General features: G+C 36.9%; 1 protein-coding gene across 1 annotated transcript in view; it reads right to left on the minus strand.

Annotated features, from left to right (window-relative positions):
* The window catches only part of XPO4 (exportin 4), a 78,951-nt gene that overhangs the window by 5,388 nt on the left and 51,536 nt on the right, over positions 1-22,027 (minus strand). The window contains exons 8-22 of the mRNA XM_037376596.1: positions 21,150-21,307; positions 20,703-20,877; positions 16,277-16,453; positions 14,744-14,886; positions 14,495-14,640; positions 13,007-13,184; positions 11,227-11,386; positions 9,397-9,566; positions 8,272-8,446; positions 6,885-7,178; positions 5,907-6,087; positions 4,254-4,372; positions 3,217-3,347; positions 2,332-2,449; positions 1,010-1,102 (exon numbers count right to left, since the gene is read on the minus strand). Coding sequence (XP_037232493.1) covers positions 1,010-1,102; positions 2,332-2,449; positions 3,217-3,347; positions 4,254-4,372; positions 5,907-6,087; positions 6,885-7,178; positions 8,272-8,446; positions 9,397-9,566; positions 11,227-11,386; positions 13,007-13,184; positions 14,495-14,640; positions 14,744-14,886; positions 16,277-16,453; positions 20,703-20,877; positions 21,150-21,307 — 2,418 coding nt within the window. The remainder of the gene's footprint in view (positions 1-1,009; positions 1,103-2,331; positions 2,450-3,216; positions 3,348-4,253; positions 4,373-5,906; positions 6,088-6,884; positions 7,179-8,271; positions 8,447-9,396; positions 9,567-11,226; positions 11,387-13,006; positions 13,185-14,494; positions 14,641-14,743; positions 14,887-16,276; positions 16,454-20,702; positions 20,878-21,149; positions 21,308-22,027) is intronic.

A 22,027-nucleotide genomic window follows, 5' to 3' on the forward strand; every position in this document is an offset into this window, starting at 1 on the left:
TCTGTGGATAAGCAGATAGCAATGGATGCCTGATGTCAGCAATTCTTTAGCAGTCTTGCACAGTATCCTTGTAACCAAGCTGGGATTTTATTGTCTAGATGGGTGGACTTCTACATGGGTGAAAACACACCTGTAACATCAGCTCCTAAACGATTGTGGTTAATGGCTCATACTCCACCAGGACACAGGTTACAAGCGGCCCTGACAGCTCTCATTTGGGCCTTGTCCTGTTAAATATTTTAGCCAGTGACCTAGAAGAGGACAGGAAATGCCCTCTCCTCAAGTGTGGATGAAACCAAGCTAGGGAGCGCAGCCAGTGCATTCAAGGGCAGGACTGACATTCAGACACCTAGTAGGCTGAAGGAATGAACCGATAGGAATCTCATGAAATTCAACAATGATAAATACAAAGTCCTGCAGCTGAAACAGACTAAACCCCTGCAACTATATAGACAAAGAACTCACAGGCTGGGGAGCAGCTCCGCTGAATAAAGGACCTGAAGGTCCCGATGGACAGCAAGCTAAGCAAGTCAACAGTGTGCCCTGTCAGCAGTGAACACTAGCAGCATACTGGCCTGTATTTATTATTTGTCTTTACACCACACTTGTTAGATTAGATGTGGAATACTATGTCCCATTTTGGACTCCTTAACAAAAGAAGGATATCGATGAACTTCAACGAGTCCAGTGCTGGGCCACCAAGACTGGCAGGTGCTGAAAGCACATGAATGATGAGTACAATAAAGATTCAATAGACTGCTCAGAGAGGCTTTGGCATATCCATCTTGGAGGTTTTCAAGACAGCCGAGAGAAAAAAAAAAAAAAAAGTCCTGAGCAACCTGATCTGAATTCAGTGTTGACCCCACTTTGAGCAAGGAACTGGACTACAGACCTCCTGATGGTCCCTTCCAACCTGAATGATTCTGTGATTTCCCAGACACACAGTCACTAACCACTCTCCTTTAACAAATGACTGGTTTTACAGGGCATAAGTGTCTAAAAGCCATACCTGATGCAAACACACTAATGTGTAGAACGCTTCACCCGCTGCAGTTGTCATTTCTGTATTGTGCTTCTGGAGTACCAACATATCAAAGACCATCTGAAATCACAAAACAGAAGTAGTTACAGAAGCATAAACTTAGCTTTCTAACTTTACCAATGTTTCCTGCTGAACCTCATCTTCACTTCTAATAATGAACATGTATTTACAAACATCCAAGGTTGTTGTTTCATTGGTTTTTTTTTTTACTTTAGATAACAGTAATTGGAAAGCCAAGTTCTTTTAGAAGTTGAGTCATGGTTTAACAGCACAAATTCACATCTCAAAGTACTGAAACCTGCTGTTGATTTATGTGTGTTCTTCAGAGAGAAATGCCATCTCTTTATTTTTCTCCAAAAGCTGCAGATATGCCAGAGAAATAATAAAAAAGCCTTTCGTCTTCTAGAATAAAGCAGGGAACTTTTTCCTCAAGTTTTGGAGACTCCTACAGCTCATGGAAAGCCAAACAGGTTAGTAAAAACAGTACTATAGTTTTAAGTCGAAATTTAGAGAAAAGGTAGAAAGCTACGTTAACTTAGTGGAAGTATAAAGACAAATAAAATTATTTAAGGCATTTCTCATTCTTTCAGCCAGGCTGATGTATGCTTTTAATGAGAAATCCCCAGAAGTCTGTATATCAGTTTGGTAAAAAAAAGAAGTCTTAAGGAGAACTGAAATCTTTGCAAAATCAGAAGACAAACACACAAATTCCACAATTATTTTGTTCCCAGTTAGCAGGAACCTGGTTGCTACCAGGTCACTCCAAAATTTGATGAGATAGAGTGGATGGTCCTAAAAGGAAGGTACTAAATATGACACTGGATTATAAAAATGAGTAAGTAATTGGCTACATTAAATAAATGACAACATTTTCTTTCCAGTTCCCAACTATGCTCTTTCTTCTGCCTCTTGTTTTAGTACTACCCAGCCTCCAGTTCACACAATTCTGGACACTTTCTATTTCACAATTTTCACAGTAAACTTGACTGCCAAAATTGTCAGTTAGGTTCATTCTAGAGCTTGGATAAATATTAACTGCATTCTGAGAGGCTTAGGTCTTTTGTCAATTGGTGGTTAAGTAATTTCCTCCTCCTGTGTATTCTCGTTCAGTGTCTCCAGTCCTTCATGCTCTCTTTCTTCTTAAACTGCCAATTTTTTTAGGTAATGGGTTGTTTCTTACTATATGTGTGGTCCTGATTAACCTGGTGGTCAGATAGGATCACTGTTTGGCCTCCTGACACTACCTCTATGTTAAAAAACCAAAGTACCATGAAACGCAGCTACCTTACCTTAAGAAAGTGCCTTGTTGCTAGAAAAAGGGTTGAATCTGTTTCTTGTGCTTTTGCACACTGTTCTGCTAATGGTGTTACAGCCTCCAGACAGAGCTGGCAAACCTCTGAACTCATCCTGATAATGGCCGTTAAAGAATCCAAGTCAGATTTCAACTAAATTTTGTTAAAACTTCCCAGCTGTGTCACTAGAAAATATTTTAAATGCTTATATGTTCTAAGATTTCTTTTTACTATAAAGCTGTTAATAAATAAATTAAAAAAAAAAAAAAGAGAGGAAAAAAGAATTCCAGCTTTGTTGCCTTCTTTTATTAGCTACACACCCTAAGGTAACATAACCCTCTCTGACATAACATTTTCAGAAAGAGTCCCTTATGGTCAAGCTCATCTGTTTCTGACACGTGCCACAGATTAGTGAAAATGGTACTCCCATTATGAGAGGGAGAGCCCATTGGCACCCTGACAGGAAATGCTCTGGAGCCAGCCCAGTAGAACAGCAGCAATGTTTTGTATTACCAGCTGAGAAACTAATTCAGGAATGGCTTTGGGATACCAGCTGAAGGCTTATGAAGTTACACACTCTTCAATGAAGTAATGGAGGAGGCAGGAATGGCTGCCAGAAAAAACTTACATACTAAACCACTTAAAGGGTGCATTCAAACACCACAAGTCAGAGGCAATTCAGCTAATACTAGAAGCTCAATAGACACTACTGTGAAACTCTCAATCACCAGCGAGCGGAGAGTAAGAGCTGATTACCAATATGTAATTATAGATACTGACAGAAAAGGAAAAAAATACAAATTAAAAAATAATCAGATTTTTAACAGGTCTTTATAAAAGCAACTCAGATTTTTAAACACTCCCAAGCTCTATAAAGGATACGATGACATCCCTAACTCCAGTGAGTACATTAGGCTCTTAAAGAGGTCCTCTGGAAGTTGTGGAATTTTCTCAGGGAATATCTCACAGATGAAAGTGATCAATTTGTAATATTGATTACACAGGGATGGAAACTGTCAAAAGAAAAAAACATGGCAATTTTAGAATCAATCACATAACTCTATTCCGACATAATCTCCATCTGTACAGAGAGACAGGACTGATGCTTTCCACTGGAGAAGAAAAGACAATTTTAACACACAACTTCAGAGTCATTAGGATGGCTACAACTTTATTAGCAAACACTGTAGTATAATAAAAAAAGATTGCTATAGCTAAACAGTTGATGGTGAGAGTATGGTATCTGCTCTATACAAATCCAAGGAGCTTTGCTGCAGGCATCACTAGGTCTAGGCCTGTGTGGTAAAAGTCTCACGAGCACTCAGAGCACAACAGAGGAGCTCCTAGGGTACATCCTTTGACTAAGTTTCATCTAAAATGGGCACAGCTCTCACACTCAGCAAACGCTACCAGATGAGAAAGCATGTTAAGAGGGGACAACTGAGGTACACTTCAGAGGTGTTGCCCTGATTCAAAGCAAAACATTAACACAATACAACCCAATGAAATACTGCTATTCCATTGCTTCATATTTTACTGTTGTAGTGAGAAGCGGCTGATGTCTATGATACAAAAGCCAGCTGTACTATGAAAATATATTTTTTTTGTTTAAACTACTATCACTGTTTATCCTTCCCATCACATTTCTGACTATCAAAAAAAAGGATTCACAAGCCATATTTCAGGTTTGGCTAATTGTTGACTTGCACAGACCCACTTTTAGAAGAAAAAAAGATTTGTTTTCTCAGCTTACAATATTTCTTTTCATACAGTATCTAGAACTACAGAACAGTTATTTACATCTTAAAAAGCCTAGAAAACTCAGCTTACAGAGGTAGAATGCATACAGGAATGAATTCTAGGAACTCATTACTATAAAGTTTTCATATTCTAGCAGCTACGTGTAAAAATATACTTACCTTCAGCAGATCCTGGGACATTAGAGGCAGAACTAGATTAACCCCATATAAGACAACATCTGCTGCTGATACAGATCTATTTGTAGCTTGCCCAGGCTCATGTCCTCTAAATACTTCATCTGTAGAAAAGACAAAAAAGGTTTTGTGTAAAAGGAGGATTAAAGATACTGAAGGAAGAGTCCCATTTCTTTATAATAAAGAAATTTTTGAAAATAGGACTATTCCCCTCTCCCCAAACAAAAATATGACGCACTGTATTAAAATAGAATCTTTGTGAGTGGAGGCTGCCACACCACTCACTCTATATATATTCATTAGGACTAAGCATTTCATAATCACGTGTACCAGATGGCATGCTAAAACAGAACGCTTCAGATACTCTGAGGGCTCTCTTCTGTTACAGAACATTGCATTTGTTTCTAGTGATAGCTGCTTCATGCCTGCACACATGAACAGATCGTGAGCAAAACATTACTGCATTTTTATACTTTTTATATATACATGTTATGTATTTACACATTTATATGTATTTTACAAGCACAGTGAGAAAAAAATACGGGTTAATGCATAAAATTCTGTAGTTTAGACATTGCCAAGTTTTCTTCCATTACAGGTAAGGCGTTTTCCATTAACTAGCAGTGACCTTGCCTTTACAATTCCTGCACTGAGTCAGCAACAACATGCAGACAACTTTAGATACATTGGATCTCCAGGCGTTACATTTAGGTAGTATTCACACTGCTTAGTTTCACAGCACGTACTTTACAGTGTTCTCCATGCAACTAACATCCAATCTCTGACCTCAAAGGGAATAGTTTACAGGGCTCCGAGTTGTCCATTCAATGGACAAAGTCTAAACCTGGTCCTGTATTTGTGTTGTGCATGCTTGACAAACTAGACTGATGCACTGAATTTTGGAGTACAAGGTTCTCTCTTTCAAGCTGTACCTCAGAAAAACAATGAACAACATCAAAACAGCCTAGGCAGATTCAGTTTGTTACTGAGCGTGTTTTCTCTGCAAACTGTATAGGACGTGGTAAGATTTGAATCATGCAAATGTGTTTCAAGCTTATTCAAAAGCAATGCAGCAAGCTAAGCTAGAACTCGCAGATCATATTCAGGATGACCGCAACTTTAAGTGGCAAATATACAGAAGAAAGTAACCAGTTAGGATACAAAAGAGAACCCTTAACTTTGCATGTAATTCACGTAACAACGTTCTATGAATGAAGAATACAGAGAACCTCAAATATGATGGAATTTTCATGAGCTCAGTGTTGGTAAAAGACCCAACTTTTTTGTAACATGGCAATCCACCTGCCCCTGCCCTCTTGTGGAAATTTACTATTCTGACTTCTCTATGGGTTTTCTATTACAAAACTGCTGCTACTACATGTTCAGACTTGCAACATTCAGATTGCAAGCTGTTTCCTAAATGCCCTATTTATTTTATGCCAGCAATAGTAGCTTCAGATGCTAGAACACTGTGAAAAGTTCTTCCTTTGCTACTGGCACATTAAATAGTAATTTCCATATCTTGATCTAATCAAGCCTGAACTCCAGTTTTCACTTTATCTGGATCAAGCATGCCCCAACAATGATTTTTACAGTGTAGAACAAGTTATGGCTCAGCCATAACCAATTCCTTCATACCTGTATCACTGAAATCTATGAATTCTTTTGATAGAAGATTAGTGAGAAGTTCCATAATAAGAAGAAGATCCTGGTACTGGTCTTCCTCTGCTGTAACATCAATCCGTTGTCGACCTAGATTATTCTTGGAATACACCTGGAGCAGAGTTAGGCAGGCCTCATACAAGTTCATGGCTTTGGCCTATAAAACAACGTTAGATAGTAAGAAAACTTCCATACACTAGAAGTGACACACTTTGTCTTAAGATGGCATTACTTGGTTGATGATACCTCCAGATTTTGATTTCAGTTATACGACCACTTTTTGTAACAACTGCAGACAAAATCAGGGAAACTGTCACCTTGAACAATAAGAACACTTACAGCTATGTATTGATGTGCTCACAAACCAGATTACCAACAAAAGCCCTTGGGGACTCACTTCAGCTATTGAAGGTTGGAGCCACAGCACGCTGTTTGAGCATAGCCAGTTTGGAACAGGCAGGCACTCGTCTAGATGCAAAAGCAAAATGAGCCAACAGCACAAAGATATCAGTGTACTGCACTGACTCATTTTACCCATTAACTTCTTGGTATCTATTAATGCCTTGTTTAGGACCAAGGGAGTCTCTCTATTTGTCACATAAAACAGTGCTGCAATTCTCCTAAACTAGCCTTCCGAGAAGTCTGATATGGTTAAAAAAACTGCTCAACATGGTCTGCACTCTTTTGCCACCCATGCATAGAGTTAGACTAGTGATAAACTCTGGTTACATTTATTGGTGTAAGAACAGTATAACAAAGATTAAAAAAATAAATCTTTGCAAGTGTATGTTTTTAAACAAAGGAATTCCTCTGACAGATGTGACCATATAGCATTTCTTTCTCTATAGAATCTAAAAATCACTACACTTTGTTTAAAGGGATAGCACTGTATACACATATATGCACATGCAAACACACACACACACTCTCTCTTCCCCTCCTGGTTGTATTTACCTCTCCAAGATAGCAAATCTGTTTATGTGCAACTTCAACGAAGACTTCTATTATGAGATTAACAGTCTCTGGTGTGTTTTTGTATACTTCCATTAATCCAATGCAATTATTAAGGAAGTCCATTAGGAAATTGAAGAGAATTGCTACGTTATCAATCTGGGTAGCCTCAGCAATGCCACAGAGTGCTTCTAACGTAGCAGTGATTTCCTGTTTCACTTCCTCCTCCTGACAGATCTGCTGAAAGTTTTCTTGGTTTATCACATTCAAGAATCGCTGTTGAAGTGGCTGAAGAACCTTGAAATTTTTCAGAAAAGTTACATTAAGATAAGCACACTATTATACAAGATGTGAAATTTAAGTAATTTAGCAAGTTCAGGTATTGCTTTTGTCATGGCAGTACAAGAATCAATCACTTCCAGTTTCAACAGCTCATATTATTATCTGTCATATTACCATAAGATGAAGTGGTAGTGATTAATGATTCTCATTATACATCATCACCTGCAGGCTGGTTTCAACATGAGCACCTCCATAAATATGTTACTTTGCAGTGTTTGAACAAATTACAGTGACTTTCTGTGGCTCACTATTTAATACTCTTCCAAATTCAGTATTAGGGGGAAAAATTGTTACAGTTTATCAATGATCCTGTGCACAACTATCTTTGTCATATTATGATTCTCAATAGCACAATCTCTTTTGTAATCAGCTGTGTTTGGAACCAGTTTAGAAACTTCCATAATAGTTACATGTTTTCCCAAATTACTTCCAGTGCACTATAGTCTTCCCTTCATTCACTAATTTCACAGCTTTGCTAATAAAAGCACGCTTCTCTCAGAAGGCCAACACTCTACAAACTCATACGGTGCCTTCTGATCACATTTTAGCTACTTTCTAGCACCAACCTTTCTGATATTAAAACTCTGAGCTTTAATGGAGTCAGGGCACAAAAAGCTGGCCAAGGCTCTTCACTGTGTTCCACATTAGCTTTTTACTTACTGCCAACATCATTAAGTGAATAACTGAATAATTCATAACACCACCAAATTAAAAAAAAAAAGGAAGAAATGACACAGTTCCATCGGAAATTCTTAACCTTTTATAACAGCCTCTGTTAAGTGTACAGCTATACTGGCTGCTTCACAAATCCTCTAGGTAATTACTAGTTGTTTCTGTTTAGGTTGTTATGTTTTAGATACATTTTTTGGTAGCTCATGGGTGCCATACAATTATTGACCTTCGAAGAGAATGATTTTAAAAAATTATCAATACTAGGTGCTCAGAAGATTCTATACAAGTTGATTATGTGTTACCATGAAATTCCCTACACTAACTTGTTTGTACTATGGGCTAAAACAGAGGTAACAGAAGCATTACAATAACTTACCTCTGTCCAGTATTGTTGCTTTGTTTCTGTATCCATATGAGCAAAACCTCCTAGAACTAAAGCTTTCATTAGTGTTCTTTGCACAGAACTGGACAAATAGTGAAGAGGAGGGCTTCGCCTTGCAAATTGTTTTGCTAAATTCCACCAGTTTTCACACTGAATAACTAAGTTTGCCCTAAAAGAGGGAAAAACAGTTTAATTAAAGAAAAGGCTTCACAAAATTGTATGAGCAGAGCACATCAGGCTGCTAGCAGCTGTCAGAAGATTATTTTTTTAAATTCCTTTATTCTAAGGCTAAATTGCCTTTTGACTTTCATATCATTAATGTCTCACCTCTAAAATTTCTAAAGTATATACTCTGACAGTAGCTCAATTCATACGGGAGAAAAGCAGGGAAGTGCTTTAGTTTTACACACATACACACACAGGGTTAATGGACATACTGCACGGATTAAAAGCTTAGTCTCATTACGTCATGATAAAATAAGCAGTTTATTCCAAAACTAGCTCCTGTGGGTTTTAGTTTTTTCAAAAAAGAAAATTCCTCAAGTGTTTCAAGCCTCAAACTTCAGAACAGTCTTTCAGCAGACTGAATGCATGATTGCATTTATAATTGCATGTCAATTCACAAAAGTAAAACATTCAAGAATTTCCTGCTTCACGGTTTGTAATACCAAAGAAAACTCTGAATTGTCTGAATCAGCCAAATCCTAGATTTTTTTTTTTAAGAATTTTTAACATGTTTACAAAACACGCTTTATACTGCCTTAGCCAGTATCTGAACTCTTAATCCAGAAGAACTTGTTCAACAAAAATAAACAATGCAAAAATCCTTGCAAGAAGAGTGGAGACCAGGAGAGTTATCATTTCTCACTGTTTAAGAGTGAGGCATAAAGGTAAGGGAAGGAGAGTGCACTTCTAAATAGGTTATGTTTTCTCAAATACAGGTCTCACTCCTCGCTTTGTCAGACAACTTTATTTTTTTTTTCATTTATATTACGTTACTAAAGTAACTTGACTTAGAGAGACATAATTATGAAGTGCCCTATATCTGGATTACTTTGGCCAAAAAAATTTAAAGGAAGCAAAAGAAATTTTTTGACTTCCAGAGGTATAGCAACTTACCGCTCTCTCCTTTCCACTAATGTTACTAGCAGTTGTACAGTATCATTTGCAAGGTCCTGCTCTGAACTCCACACTGCCAGGTTACTGATCACTTTTTCTAAAAGGTAACCCACAATCCACTGGGAACCCTCTGTATCAGCACCAAATGCTGTACTAAATGGCAGACTTATCTATAAGAAAAGCATTAAAATGAGTGAGTTTTACAGAAGCCAGAACCCCAAAGTGTATGGTAATCATTGTCAGCAAATTCTTTTCAGGCTGTCACTTCTTCCCTACTTAAAATACACAAAAGTTACATAGACAAAGGCAAAGAATACCTGTAACAAAAATCTTTGCCAAATTTATCTTGCATTTTTAAGCATAACACCTAAAACAAAGAAAAATTTCAACCTCATTACAAAATCAGGTTTAAGTATGCTTAGCTTTCAAGTCCAGTGAAAATTCAAAAGCTTTAAAAATTAAGCGAAAGATCCCAAATTCATCTCTCAAAAGTATTTCCATTAATTTACAATGGAATGCCTCAAAATTCACTGATGAAAATCATTAGAAACAAACCTAGCTGTTGATCCAGGATGAATCTTGTAAAAGCTTTCATCGCAATTTTTCCGCATCTGCTTTCTGCAGATTGCTCCTTTGGTCTATACATCTTTTAGGAAAGGTGTCACATTCTGGTCCTGGCGCATTAAAATACACTTCCTTGAAATTTTCTGTTCTATCTTTAAAAAAATTTCTCAAGATTGAAAACCAAGGGTTTTGTAATAATTGTGCAGGGGATTCCTGTCAGCACACCACTAACATTTCTAACTTTAAAACTCATAATATATACATGACTGAGCATAAAGTTTAAATAGAGGTTTCGATCACTTTCACATGTCAACACAAACTAAACGTGTGCATTTCCTAGATACTCTGTTTTGTTTTTTCATGTTGTTTCTCATGTGGATCTCCATCTTACATGTTCTCCAATTCTTCCCCAAGTGGTATCTTTACAAATTCTTAGCTCTGCTGTAAGTACAAGGTGAATAATATGATTCTAAATATTTACAAATCTATGGTATACCTATTTTTGTTAAGGAGGGCCCTCCTGAAGCGTTAGTATTCTTAGTTGCTTCAATAGTGGAAATGAAGGTGGGGAGGAGGAGGCTTCCTTCTTGAAAGTTAGTCAACAGGACCTCCTCAGGATGAACGGCCTCTGTCAGCTAGCTGGATTATAGTTAGTCCAATAAGCAAAATCAGGATCAAGGTCTAATCATGATTAGTGCTGCCCAAACATGGTAAGAAGTTGCCCTTTGCAAAGAATGCACCATTGAAATCATGATATATACAATGAGAACATATGAGAATGAGAATGGGGAGAGGAGAGAAAGCAGTATGACATTAGCTAATGCCTACTACCTTGTGATGGTGTTAAACATCTAATTCAGGATCGTGACCAGGTTACTCACTAAACCATCCATCAAGGGCAACCACTGTATTTGAGATGGACTAAGATCTGATGGATAGTGAGAAGTAGCTTATAAATTTGCTGTGGTCAATGAGTTTCACCCACTATGCAGCCTGAGAGTGTGCTATGCTATTCTGCTACAGCAGTGGCTATCAAAAAATTACGTTTGCACTGAAATGTGCAAGAAGGGTCCCCTAACAACATATATGTCTAATTAAAAAACTGAAGAAAACATCAACTTCCAAACAAATTCCAAAATAAACTACAACCCATTTAACATGAAAAATGCTTTATCATTGCCCCTTAAAATAGCTACGCTGACATCTGCATTCACAGGATAACATTGCTAATACTCACCAACTAATTCACAAAAGTTATATCCTTACCTGATCATACAGCTTTTCATCTACCAGGAGGTAAGTCTTCGCCCACCGCTTGAGGAACCATACAATATCTTTGCCCATCTGAGGGCTCAGGAGGTGCGTGAGATTTGCCCTTATTGCTCTAGATTCTACTTCTGACACTCTTAAAATAGCAGATAACAACCTGCAGATTTAAAATACAACGAGGATGCTGAGAGTGGGTTTTGGAGAAACAACGTGACTACCACACACTTTCATTTTTCTTGAAATATGACAGAAGAAGCAGGATAACACAAAGTAGTTCAACTGCAATGAATCTATTTCTTTAAATGCAAGGAGGGAGAGACAGGATAGACTGGCAAATATCCTCCATAAAGTCAGCATACGCATTAAAAGATAAAGTGATTATCTTTGACATCAAAATCACTGCAACAAAGAATCCTCACAAGCATCAAGGGAATGAAGACAAATGGACTATTATTTGGAATGCTTGAAAAGCTTTTTGAAAACCCAATTCTCCCTTCCCTGTACCATTAAGCTTAGTGACCAAGTGCATCCTAATTGTGCAGCTTTCACAGTGTGATACACACTAAAGAACAAATACAGAAATGACCTGTTATTTCTCTCTTTTTCAATATTGCAGAGAAACAGTCTGAAATAGCAGATCACCAGGTGACTGCATTAATACAATCAGTCCATAACTACATTAAATATTAGCTTTTGTAGTATAGGCATTTGGTCAGACTGTGATAGCGCACAAGGAATTTAGGAGTTGCCAGTGGTCTGTTTCTTGAAGATCTTTCAGAGCTATTGCCAAAGAGCCTCAAATCTCTCCTTATTTAGATCTGATTTTGTTCCCATCACCACCGAGACATTGCGTCAAGAAATCTTGTTTGGCAGCCACTTCTCGAAGCTACCAATAGTATCAGTGATCAGTACTTCTAAATATTTCGTGCATCACTGCTAATGAAGACCCATTTTTTCTAGCCTTTTCCAGGAAAAGAAAACATGAAGTACACAACAACTAATCTTGGGCGAAGAATCTTCCATGTCAATTAAAAGTTAAATGCAATCAAAGGATTCAAACTGAGGAGTCCTTCATGGGCATCAGCCCTCTCCTGCTCCTTTTATAGGCTAACAGAGATATGTACACGTAAATGACAATTCTTCCTGCACTGATGACCAATTTTGCTTAAGCTTGGCAGTAGCAGCAAACGCTTTCCAGAGCACGTGATTTTTTGATCTACCAACTTTCTAGTAATTTAAGACATTTTAAGGCTTTTCTGTAACAGATCAAAGATGGGTTTTCAGTAGAGATAGAAAAACATTCCTGTTTGTTTCCAAGACTTCGGCTCATGTGCTCTGTGAAGACTATTAGGTCAACCTAGGCATTTCAGCCTTCCCATCCTGACTCAAGTTTTATCTGTTTTGATGCCTTACTTTCAGGACTCCCCTGGATCACCTTGACTCGAAATATCATCTGTATTTACCCTGCCTTTCTTTACCCTAAAAAAAAAACAAACCAAAAAAACCCAAAAACAAACCAACAAACCAAAACCAAAAAACTCACACTTCATCTTTTCTGTCTTAATCTCTTTATACAGCACTGCCTTAATATGCTAGTTATAAAATCATTCTTATAAGTTATTTGCTCTAACTTTAATACTAGTTAAGGAGACATTTCCGATGTTCAGAGTTTACATGTTGCTTTTTTACTTTTCAATTTCACAGAAGTCTATTCAGTTTCACTTTTTTCCTCTGAAAAAGCATTTAAGATACTTAATAGCACAACATGCATCCTTACCTAATTACAGAATCAGTTCTATTGTACCCTGGGATGGAAGAGGCCTTTTCTCCTGGAGATCCCAGAATCTGAAGTGTGGTATTGATGTCAACCTCAGCTGAATGTTTAATGGAATATTCCATTACTTCTGGAGGTATTAGCGGAGTCTCTCCCTGAGTATCATTAGCCAAGAGGTAGCCTTACATTAAAAAAGAAAAAGTGATCACAACATTCTACCCCAGGTTAACTTAGGGCTTTCTGATTATAGAGAACCCATTGGTTTAACTGCAGACATCATACCAGAATCAAATGTTTGCACAAATTCTGACTAATGTTGTTTAAATATGTTTAAGTTAACTTTAGAATCCTTAAAGCCATTCAGTAGAGAAGAACATAAAGTGACAAGAAACTATCAAATTTAAAAACAAAAAAAAAGATAACCTTTGCTTCATGTAAAAGTACTACAGTCATTCAACTGGGGCGAGGTGGGTGGAACAAAAAAAACCTACCCCAAACAACATTTCTGTTGTCACTTTTTTCTTTTTCTGCTATGTGATAGAAGAAGCCTTGATTTTACAGCCTCCCCACCAATATCTCATTTGGCCCTTCTGTTCTGCTAACATTTCAGATCTGTCAGAGGCACACCAAAGACATGCTATAATAAAGCTTTCCTTGCACAGCAACTGCAGATCAGGTGAAGCATGGAGTTTTATACAATACTCTGGTGTCCGGATAATTAATATCAATTACAGCTTTAGTTGTAGCTTTCAATGTCTGACGTCATAACCATCTGTGAGCTACAAACATGAACTTCATCCCACAGTGAAACAACAATATTATAAACACATTCATGCCAACATCTGAAAGCAACTAAAACATCAGATGTTCAGAAAGATCCCACAAAATATTTCATATACATTTCTCCTAACAAAGTACAGACACTGCCTTAGTTGTTGTTATGTTTTGCAAACAGTGTAAGATCCATTGAAAAATCAAACCCAAAAAGGTTCCAGACTCCAGTTCCCTGAAACATAATAAAACGCCAGGACATGGATCATCAGCACTGAGTGGTTCTGGAACTTACTTGATTCTTTGCCACCACTGAGTAATATTGTTATCCTGATCTCACGCTGATTCCCTTATAAAGTCATGTGCCCCCAGACAATACAACTGGTATCTTGAACAGACTTAATTTCTTGAATAGGTTGATAGGTTGACTGATAACAGATGTCAAAAAAATCTGTAACAAAATCAGTTGTGGAATTTCCAGAGGACATTGCCTCATGTAAAGATTTCATCCATCTTTCAAAGATAACATTCATGTTGCTCAAGGAAGAAGAAAGTAAAACAAAGAGTTTGCAAGCAGTGTATGTAAAATGAAAGCATCATAAGGGATAAAATGTGTAGTCAATTAAGAGTAGTTGATATACTGGCATTTTTTTTTTTCCTGAGGTGTTCCAGCTGCAATAAGAGTACCAGAATAAGTACTATTTAAAGCTGTTCACTAACCTGTGACTAAAATAAGCCAATGAATATCCTCATACAGGTCATCAAGCACTTTATTGTCAATTGAGCCTGATGCTGGCGAGGCAAGTAACTGCTGCTGATGTCTCTGCAACTGGCCATGAAGCCTTGTCACTCGGTCTTCTAATAAGCTGTGGGCAAATAACAATAAAATAACTTCACTGGTTTTGGCAAAGTCAGGCTTTTCATATGGGATGGCTTTATCAATTTGCATTACATGACGACTTCTTGTACCTTGTAAGAAGAGGTATACAGTGTTCTGCAGCAATTCTCCCCAGCATGCCTACACTGGCCAACTGGTCACAGAACTGGTCTCTGTCATCTTCCTGCAGTTCACTTATTTCTTCTTCTTCCCGAGAGGCCACACCATTGGCAGTCTTTGGTTATTTCAACAAAATTAGAAGAAACCAATTAGTGTTACACTTGTTAAATATTATCATCACAATCTTCAACATTATGTTAGCTTTTTCTTTCAAGGTGTTCTGCATGGATGAACAACAGACTGGTACTAAATTAGACACAGAATAGTTAAACAGAGGAGTAAACATGGGTTCACATTGTTTCAAAATCACCATTTCACAAAACATGCTTTGTTTCTATAGAGACTCTGAAAAACTGAATCCACACACAACTCCTTATTCAAAGTGCTTTTAACCCATCTTTTCTTTATGTAATGCAGCAAATCATTCTCTTTTGACAACTTCAAAGTTGCAGCTGTTTACTGAAGGGTGAGCCTCTGCTCTCAAAGCAGACTGAAAGTTCCTGTTACTGCTTTGATATTGAACAAGAAGCATTCTAAAATGCCAGCTGTGGCTTTTAAAAGGTTACCCATGGGATAAATCACTTATCTCACAGAATGACATGAATTAACCTGTGTACACAAGTTATGTCAAGACTGCCTGATATGAATTCAGAGTTCTCTTGTGAAATACTTCTGTTTCGGCATCTGTTACATACTGAGATAGCAGAATTAAGTTTTATATGGTGCTTTTCAGAATGAGGTATCTCTGAGATCTTCGCACAGCATCAAATTAAAGAGAGGGGTTTATATAGTTATTGAATTGAATCTATGCAATAATTAATTCATCCAACATCTACATCCAACTCTGTGCAAGAATCTATTTAATAAGATCCAGATTCCTGGCAAAGAGACTAATCTGCTTGCCTTCTCCATGGGTCAAAAGATACCTGAGGTGCTTTTAGGTTTTCTCCAGAACAATCACCTCAAAAATTCAATTGGGAATTAATTTTATCCAAAGGAACAGATAACATTGCAAGTTTCTCCTAGTCTGAGCACAGTCATTCAAATTTTTTTCAGATATATGTGCACGCCAATTATACTTTAAAAGTATACTTTGAAGATAATGTATAGAAGGTAACAATCATACAAAAGGCTTCCAATTTCACTGGGAATTTTAACTAAGACCCTAGTCCAGAGAAGGATGCTCACAAGTTTAGCCATAGCATCTGTGGGAGAACAGTAAAATGCATGTGATTTGAGTAACAGGTTTACTTTTTCTCTCTGCCCCCCCCCCCCTTTTTTTTTAAAGTGACTTCCAACTTTGTATTTCTTTGTTTCCTCTTCAGAATGAGAGAGCCAGATTGGAAAATGACCACTGAATAACAAATTCAGCAATTTTTAAATTTCTGAAGTAACAGATAGTCATTCCATACTAGCTCCTTTGAGCTACATAATACAGTACACACCAAAAGACATAGGCTAGTTACTATATATCATCATCAAGAACTACTAGAATGAGGGCTTACCAAATTCCTTGTACCATCAGGAGCAGCTAGATGGCACTGAATGTAGGAATTAAAGACCTGCACAGCATGTTGGGTAAAGAAACCTTTATGGAAATGTTTTTCATCTTGTACCAAAGTAAGCCAAGATTCCAGCAGCTTATCATATGCTTCCATATATACCATGTCATCTTTGTCAAGCTGTAAGAAACGAAAGAAATGCAACAAAAATCTTATTCCTAAACTAAGCCAGAGGAACACACTTATATTCATTATTATTTAACAAATGTTCTTCTAATGTTGAAACAATTAAAAAACCAGTCTCAAACCCCATCTAAGGATAGCCAAGAAAGGATCAGAACCAACTGAAGCAATGCACTGAAAAGGCCAGTGCAGCTTTCATGCTTGCTAGGCTTTAAAAAAGACTGTCAAAGTGTTAGCCATTTCTCTTCATCTGATGTTCAAAACACATACAGTCTTAAATTAAACCTTTAATACATAATTACCTAAACACAGGAGCTACTGAGCTTTTACCACAAGGATGCCAAGCATCTCAGCTCTTATTAGTAACAATGAAGAACTGAGCTGTTTCTTTCTAATATACAAATACAGAACATGTGCATGTAGATTTATACGTATTCTGCTATTTCTGAAATAGAGAGAAAAGATGATTTTCTGTTCCAGAGGAAATCATTGTAAGATTGCATGTTTTCAAGAAACCTCACTGCAAGTAGCCATTTTTTATGATGATACACAACTTCTCATTCTATGAATGAAACCCCCAAAAAAGCTGAATTCCACAGAATAAGCCTTGCACCTCCAATTGCTTAGTGCATTGTAACAGATGCTTCATGTTCTTAGTTATTTATCTATGTTTTTATGTAGTACATAAGTTGCAAAAGGGAATAACACATCCAAAAACCAAAGTCCTGCATTACAGGCAAACTAGAGAACCCAAATTGCAAAGAGGCCATTTCTTTTTAAAAGTATTTTTAATGTGCCTACTAACTTTTTTTATTTGATGCAAAAAACTGACCTTCAGTAAATATATCCAACTTCAAGTAACTTAAAATGTGACCATATGGATGCTGCCAAAGGACATTTCTTTCCTCTAAGAAGTTTTAACCCACAGGAGTGGTTGCAAAAGTTACTTTGAGATAGCTGAGCTTAGTAAAATGATTCACTGATGAAATAAAGAGATATTAAGGCCTTAATCATGCTCCAGACAGAAGAATTCCTGACTTTCAGTGAAGTTACACACACAGCTGGATGAACAGGCAAGGAAAAGAAAACATTGTCTGGATGACTGATTAAGAGGGAAAACTGATATCACATTGGAAGCCTTTCAAGATAGCTTCACAGCACCATTTTGTAACTGCAAAGCGGTCATATTTACAGAAGTTAAATATGGGGGACACTGATGCTAGTGTGAAAACAAAACCTGAACATGACAAAGAGAGGCAAAATTATATTCTAAGTTAACATAAGCCACAAATACAGGATGGACACCACAACAAGTCTTTTTAAAACTTGGCTAAAGGACAACCGAATTCATAGACAACTCATTCAATCCTGAAATATTCTGAAATGTGTAATATATCTACATTTATAACATACATATAATAATCTGTAAGAATCCAGAGCATGAGCCAATAAATAGGTATGCCATTTTATGAAAAACAAACCCCCTCAATTCATTAATTTCAGAAGGTAATACAGAAGTTAATGTCACGGTAAAAAAAAAAAGTTTTTAACACTTTACAGTATTCTCATCAGGAAGGTAGGATTAATAAGTGCCTCTATAAACTATGTGCCCAAACAGCAGAAAGAGCTTATCCATACTGAACAAATTTGGTCACAAAGGAGCCTTACCAAAAATCCTCAATCATATTAGCTACAGCTAGGCTACCAAAGGTGTCATACAGGTAAACTAAGTGACATGCTGTAGATGGGGAAGCTGAATCATTCTGATGGATCCAACAGAAGCAATGGCAGAGCCCAGTTCAGAATTCAGATCTTCAGGAAAGGCAAGATCCAACCAGTAAAGTCAAAGCAAAGATACTTAATTTCTCTAGTATGGGAAAAAAAGAAAATTGCTACTTCTTCCTTCAGTCTGCTGACCCTTTGAAGAAAGAACACTTCTAAAATTTGTCAAGCAGCAACAAGCTGGAAAGAGTTGGAAGCACAGCAGAGAGGACCAAATTCAGAATGATTTCTCCCATCACGTGACATTTTTTAAAAATGCCATGAAACGGGAACAGTGCATTAAGATTCATTTTGAGAAAAAGAAACCTTTGGTATAATTTCTATTTATATTTGATTTTTCACCCAGCATCCTGTTCATACTCATCACTAATTCAGATGGACTATTCGATTTCTGCTTCTGCATAAGCATTAATTGTTAAGCAAGATTAAGCACAGCTGTGAACAAGCTGCTTCTCTCAGATCCAGTGCTATTAAAGGAAGAGATTACTGGTCCAACTTGCACAATAAACTAACCCTCACAGCACTGAGGACAGCACATGAGCTCACAGAAGGTGTCACTACAAACAGTTTAAGCAAGAAGCTCAAGGGAACACATTAACCATGGCTGGGACATTCCTAAGCCAAAAGATGGTTTTCAGGGATGCAAAGCAGTATTTCTACAGGCACAGCACGCAGTATCATTATGTCATTTGGATTATGTCAGCAATAACTTAAATCTTGGTAGCATGCCTTATTGCTGACACACTATTAAGGTATAAGAACTATTATTCTGAAGGCTCATCAGCACAGAATTCTGTATCATTCTCCAAATCAGAGACAGAGTGAAGTTGAGATATCTGTAAGAGCTATCTATGACAGAATGGAAGGGGTGAAACTATAATGTTTGTCTTTCCACAGAATGATATAAATATTCAAGGACAGTGAGAAAATTCTCTCTTAAACAAGAAATCTTGCATTCTTTCTTTCTGTTGTTGCTGAATCTGAGGACATGTAAGTTTAATAGTAAAAATACCTTTCTTCAGCAAAACCTATTGGGATTATTTAAGTGTAGGCAGCCACAGTTTACTAGGCATAACTGACCAGTCATTTCCAAAAACTTTGTACCAAATAGTGGTACAAGCTACCATAAACTTTTACTAAGAGATGAAGTGTTTTGAATGGTGTTAGGTTGAGCACTGTTTTCGATAAACATGGTTGCACATTCTAGCTCTGAAGTAACAAGAGGCTAATTGAGGAAACAATATCCCTTTAGTCTCTTTAATTTAAAACATAGGTGCCTACGGTTTTGCTGAATCTTTTCTATAAAGGCTTCAGGAGCATTCCTAAATGTGTTAGTGAGCACCAGAACATATGTTCAATGTTCTACTAGAAGAATCTGAAAAGCAGGGCAAGTTTTGACCAATAAGGTTTGGAGAGTACCTATATTTTAGATTCTAAATTTAATTGTCAATTTTTTGATTAAGACACTAACACACTTGAAAGTTTGAGTGTGGGGCCAGATGTAATATATTTTAACCTGGCAGCAAAGACATGATTGAATGCCCTGCAATGAATGCTAACACACCTCTGTTCTCTGGTAAAGAAACAAATCCATCAACTTTGTAATTATTTATGTAATTATTTTCAAACTCAGGTAATTAAGCCCAGTCAATATAGCAGAACTGGTAAAAATTTGTACTTTTTAATGGCAATGGGGAAATACTGGCTAGTATCTTAATAGTATCATTTTAGAACAATAGCTACTGCACATAAGTAGCTTAAGTGCAAGATTATTCACCTTCATTCTATGGGCTTTTTTCCTTAAACTAGGTCTCCTTAGAAGTTTTTATTTTTAATGTCATTTTTAGAAGGAGAAGACTTAGGCTATCTCTCTAATGTTACAGCCAAAGTCTGAAAGTAGTAAACATAAAAAAAAAAAATCCTCTGAATTCATGTGCTAGATTTGTACACAGAATTTGAAGTGTCAGCAATGAAGGGATCATTTGAACAGCTTAGAAGTATGGGGTTAAAACCAGGTCTTAATAGCTACATTCACTTAAAACAAGAGTTCCTGACTCGGAACTCCTGACAGCAGTTAAGTTTCAGTCTGTCCATATGTTCATGCAGTCATTTTAAGTTTTCAGGACTGTAGTTTGCTCATTATGTACATCAGTTTTCAGAAGTCCTACAAGAGTAAGTCAGCAATATTTAAGGACTTTAATATTTTTAAATTATTCCTCTTAAAATCGAGAGGAGTGCTTTAAATCAAAATAAAGTCTGAAAGATACACACAGTGTGCAATTATGTTCATTACGTGGTTTGAAATGAAAAGAAAATCCTCTCAGATGTGATTTCAGAAGTATCTAGAACACAACCACTGAATGCACAACAGTTACTAACAAAACAACCAAATTCTCATGTCATGCTTATCACAAATAGAGAGAAACAAAAAATGACTACCTACTATTTGAGAATGGATACTTACCACTTCCTCCAAGGCAGCACTTCTTCCAAAAGAACAAGTGAGGTGTGCAAGGCAGTTAACAAACGAAGAGAAAAGTTCATTTGGAATGGCAGTTAAAATATTGCGAGGAAATACAGTTATCAGGTTGCTGATAATACTGGAAATTCCCACTGCTTCAGAGTCTTCTATTTCAATTCTATAGATAGAAACAGCAGTTAGGTTTTGGCCGTTAAAAAAAATGCTAAAAGTGAATTGATTTTTTTCAATATGTTTTCAATCAATAAATCTACATCATATTACTTAAGCACTACCTGCTTTAAACTGCTTTTTCTGAATTTCAGTAATCCAACAGTAAACACAAGTATACCCAGAAATAAGCAAGCCGTGCTAGTTCTCTACACAGATATGCTACAGTCCAAACTAAAGATTAAATGATGCCATCTAAATTTAGAGAGCAGGCATACATACCCATTGATAGTATTCAGTAATCCCTCAATGAAGTGTGCCAGGTAATCGACTTGTGAACCTTCATCGGGAAAGACTGGCCCGTGCAAAGATGCCAGCTGTGCCAGACACTGTAATGAATCTTGGGCCATATCTGTATCTTCTCTGATTTTTCGATGTACCTTTCGGGAAGTGAGATAGTTAATAATACACGAAAATAGGGTGTTCTTACAACAGTCACATGGTGCTCAATCCAAAAGAGCACACACCAAAAAAAGCTTACTATAACTTCCATTCAGTCTGAAATGCAACGGTTTCTACAGCTCTCTAAACCATAGTAAATATCAAGATTGAGACTCTGCTCACAAAATTGCAAGCCTTGATTTAACTCACTGAAACTAACATTTAGTTAAGTCTCACCTACACGTTGAAAATTGAACTGTCTACTGAATGTTATGCTTTAAAGAGAGAAACAGATGTCAGCCAGTCAGACATACTGCTCCTTCTAAAAACAGCAATAATGACAGTCATCTCTATTATGCTAACTATGCCTAGGCAGCGGAGTCTCGCTAAAGTTAGTCAACAAGTTCAATCAAGATTATATAGATGCTTCTTTAGCAGAGGTAAACACTGAAGACATATACAAAAATGAATGCATCACTTCCTTGGCAACACCCTTACATTATACAAGGCCAACAGTAATCTTCCCACATTTCTGCAAACTGTTATGTCATTACTTCTACTGGTAAAACTTGCTAGATTCAAATCTTACTATTTTTTCACATACTTATTGTAATTGTCAAATATGGATTTAAAGAATTTTCTTAGGCTTGTGCCTCTTATTTTGTCACATAAGACTTAATGAATGAATAAATAAATACATAAATACAGGGTAGCTTTTT

The sequence above is a fragment of the Falco rusticolus genome, chromosome 2 (assembly GCF_015220075.1).
Source record: "Falco rusticolus isolate bFalRus1 chromosome 2, bFalRus1.pri, whole genome shotgun sequence".
NCBI classification, from domain to species: domain Eukaryota; kingdom Metazoa; phylum Chordata; class Aves; order Falconiformes; family Falconidae; genus Falco; species Falco rusticolus.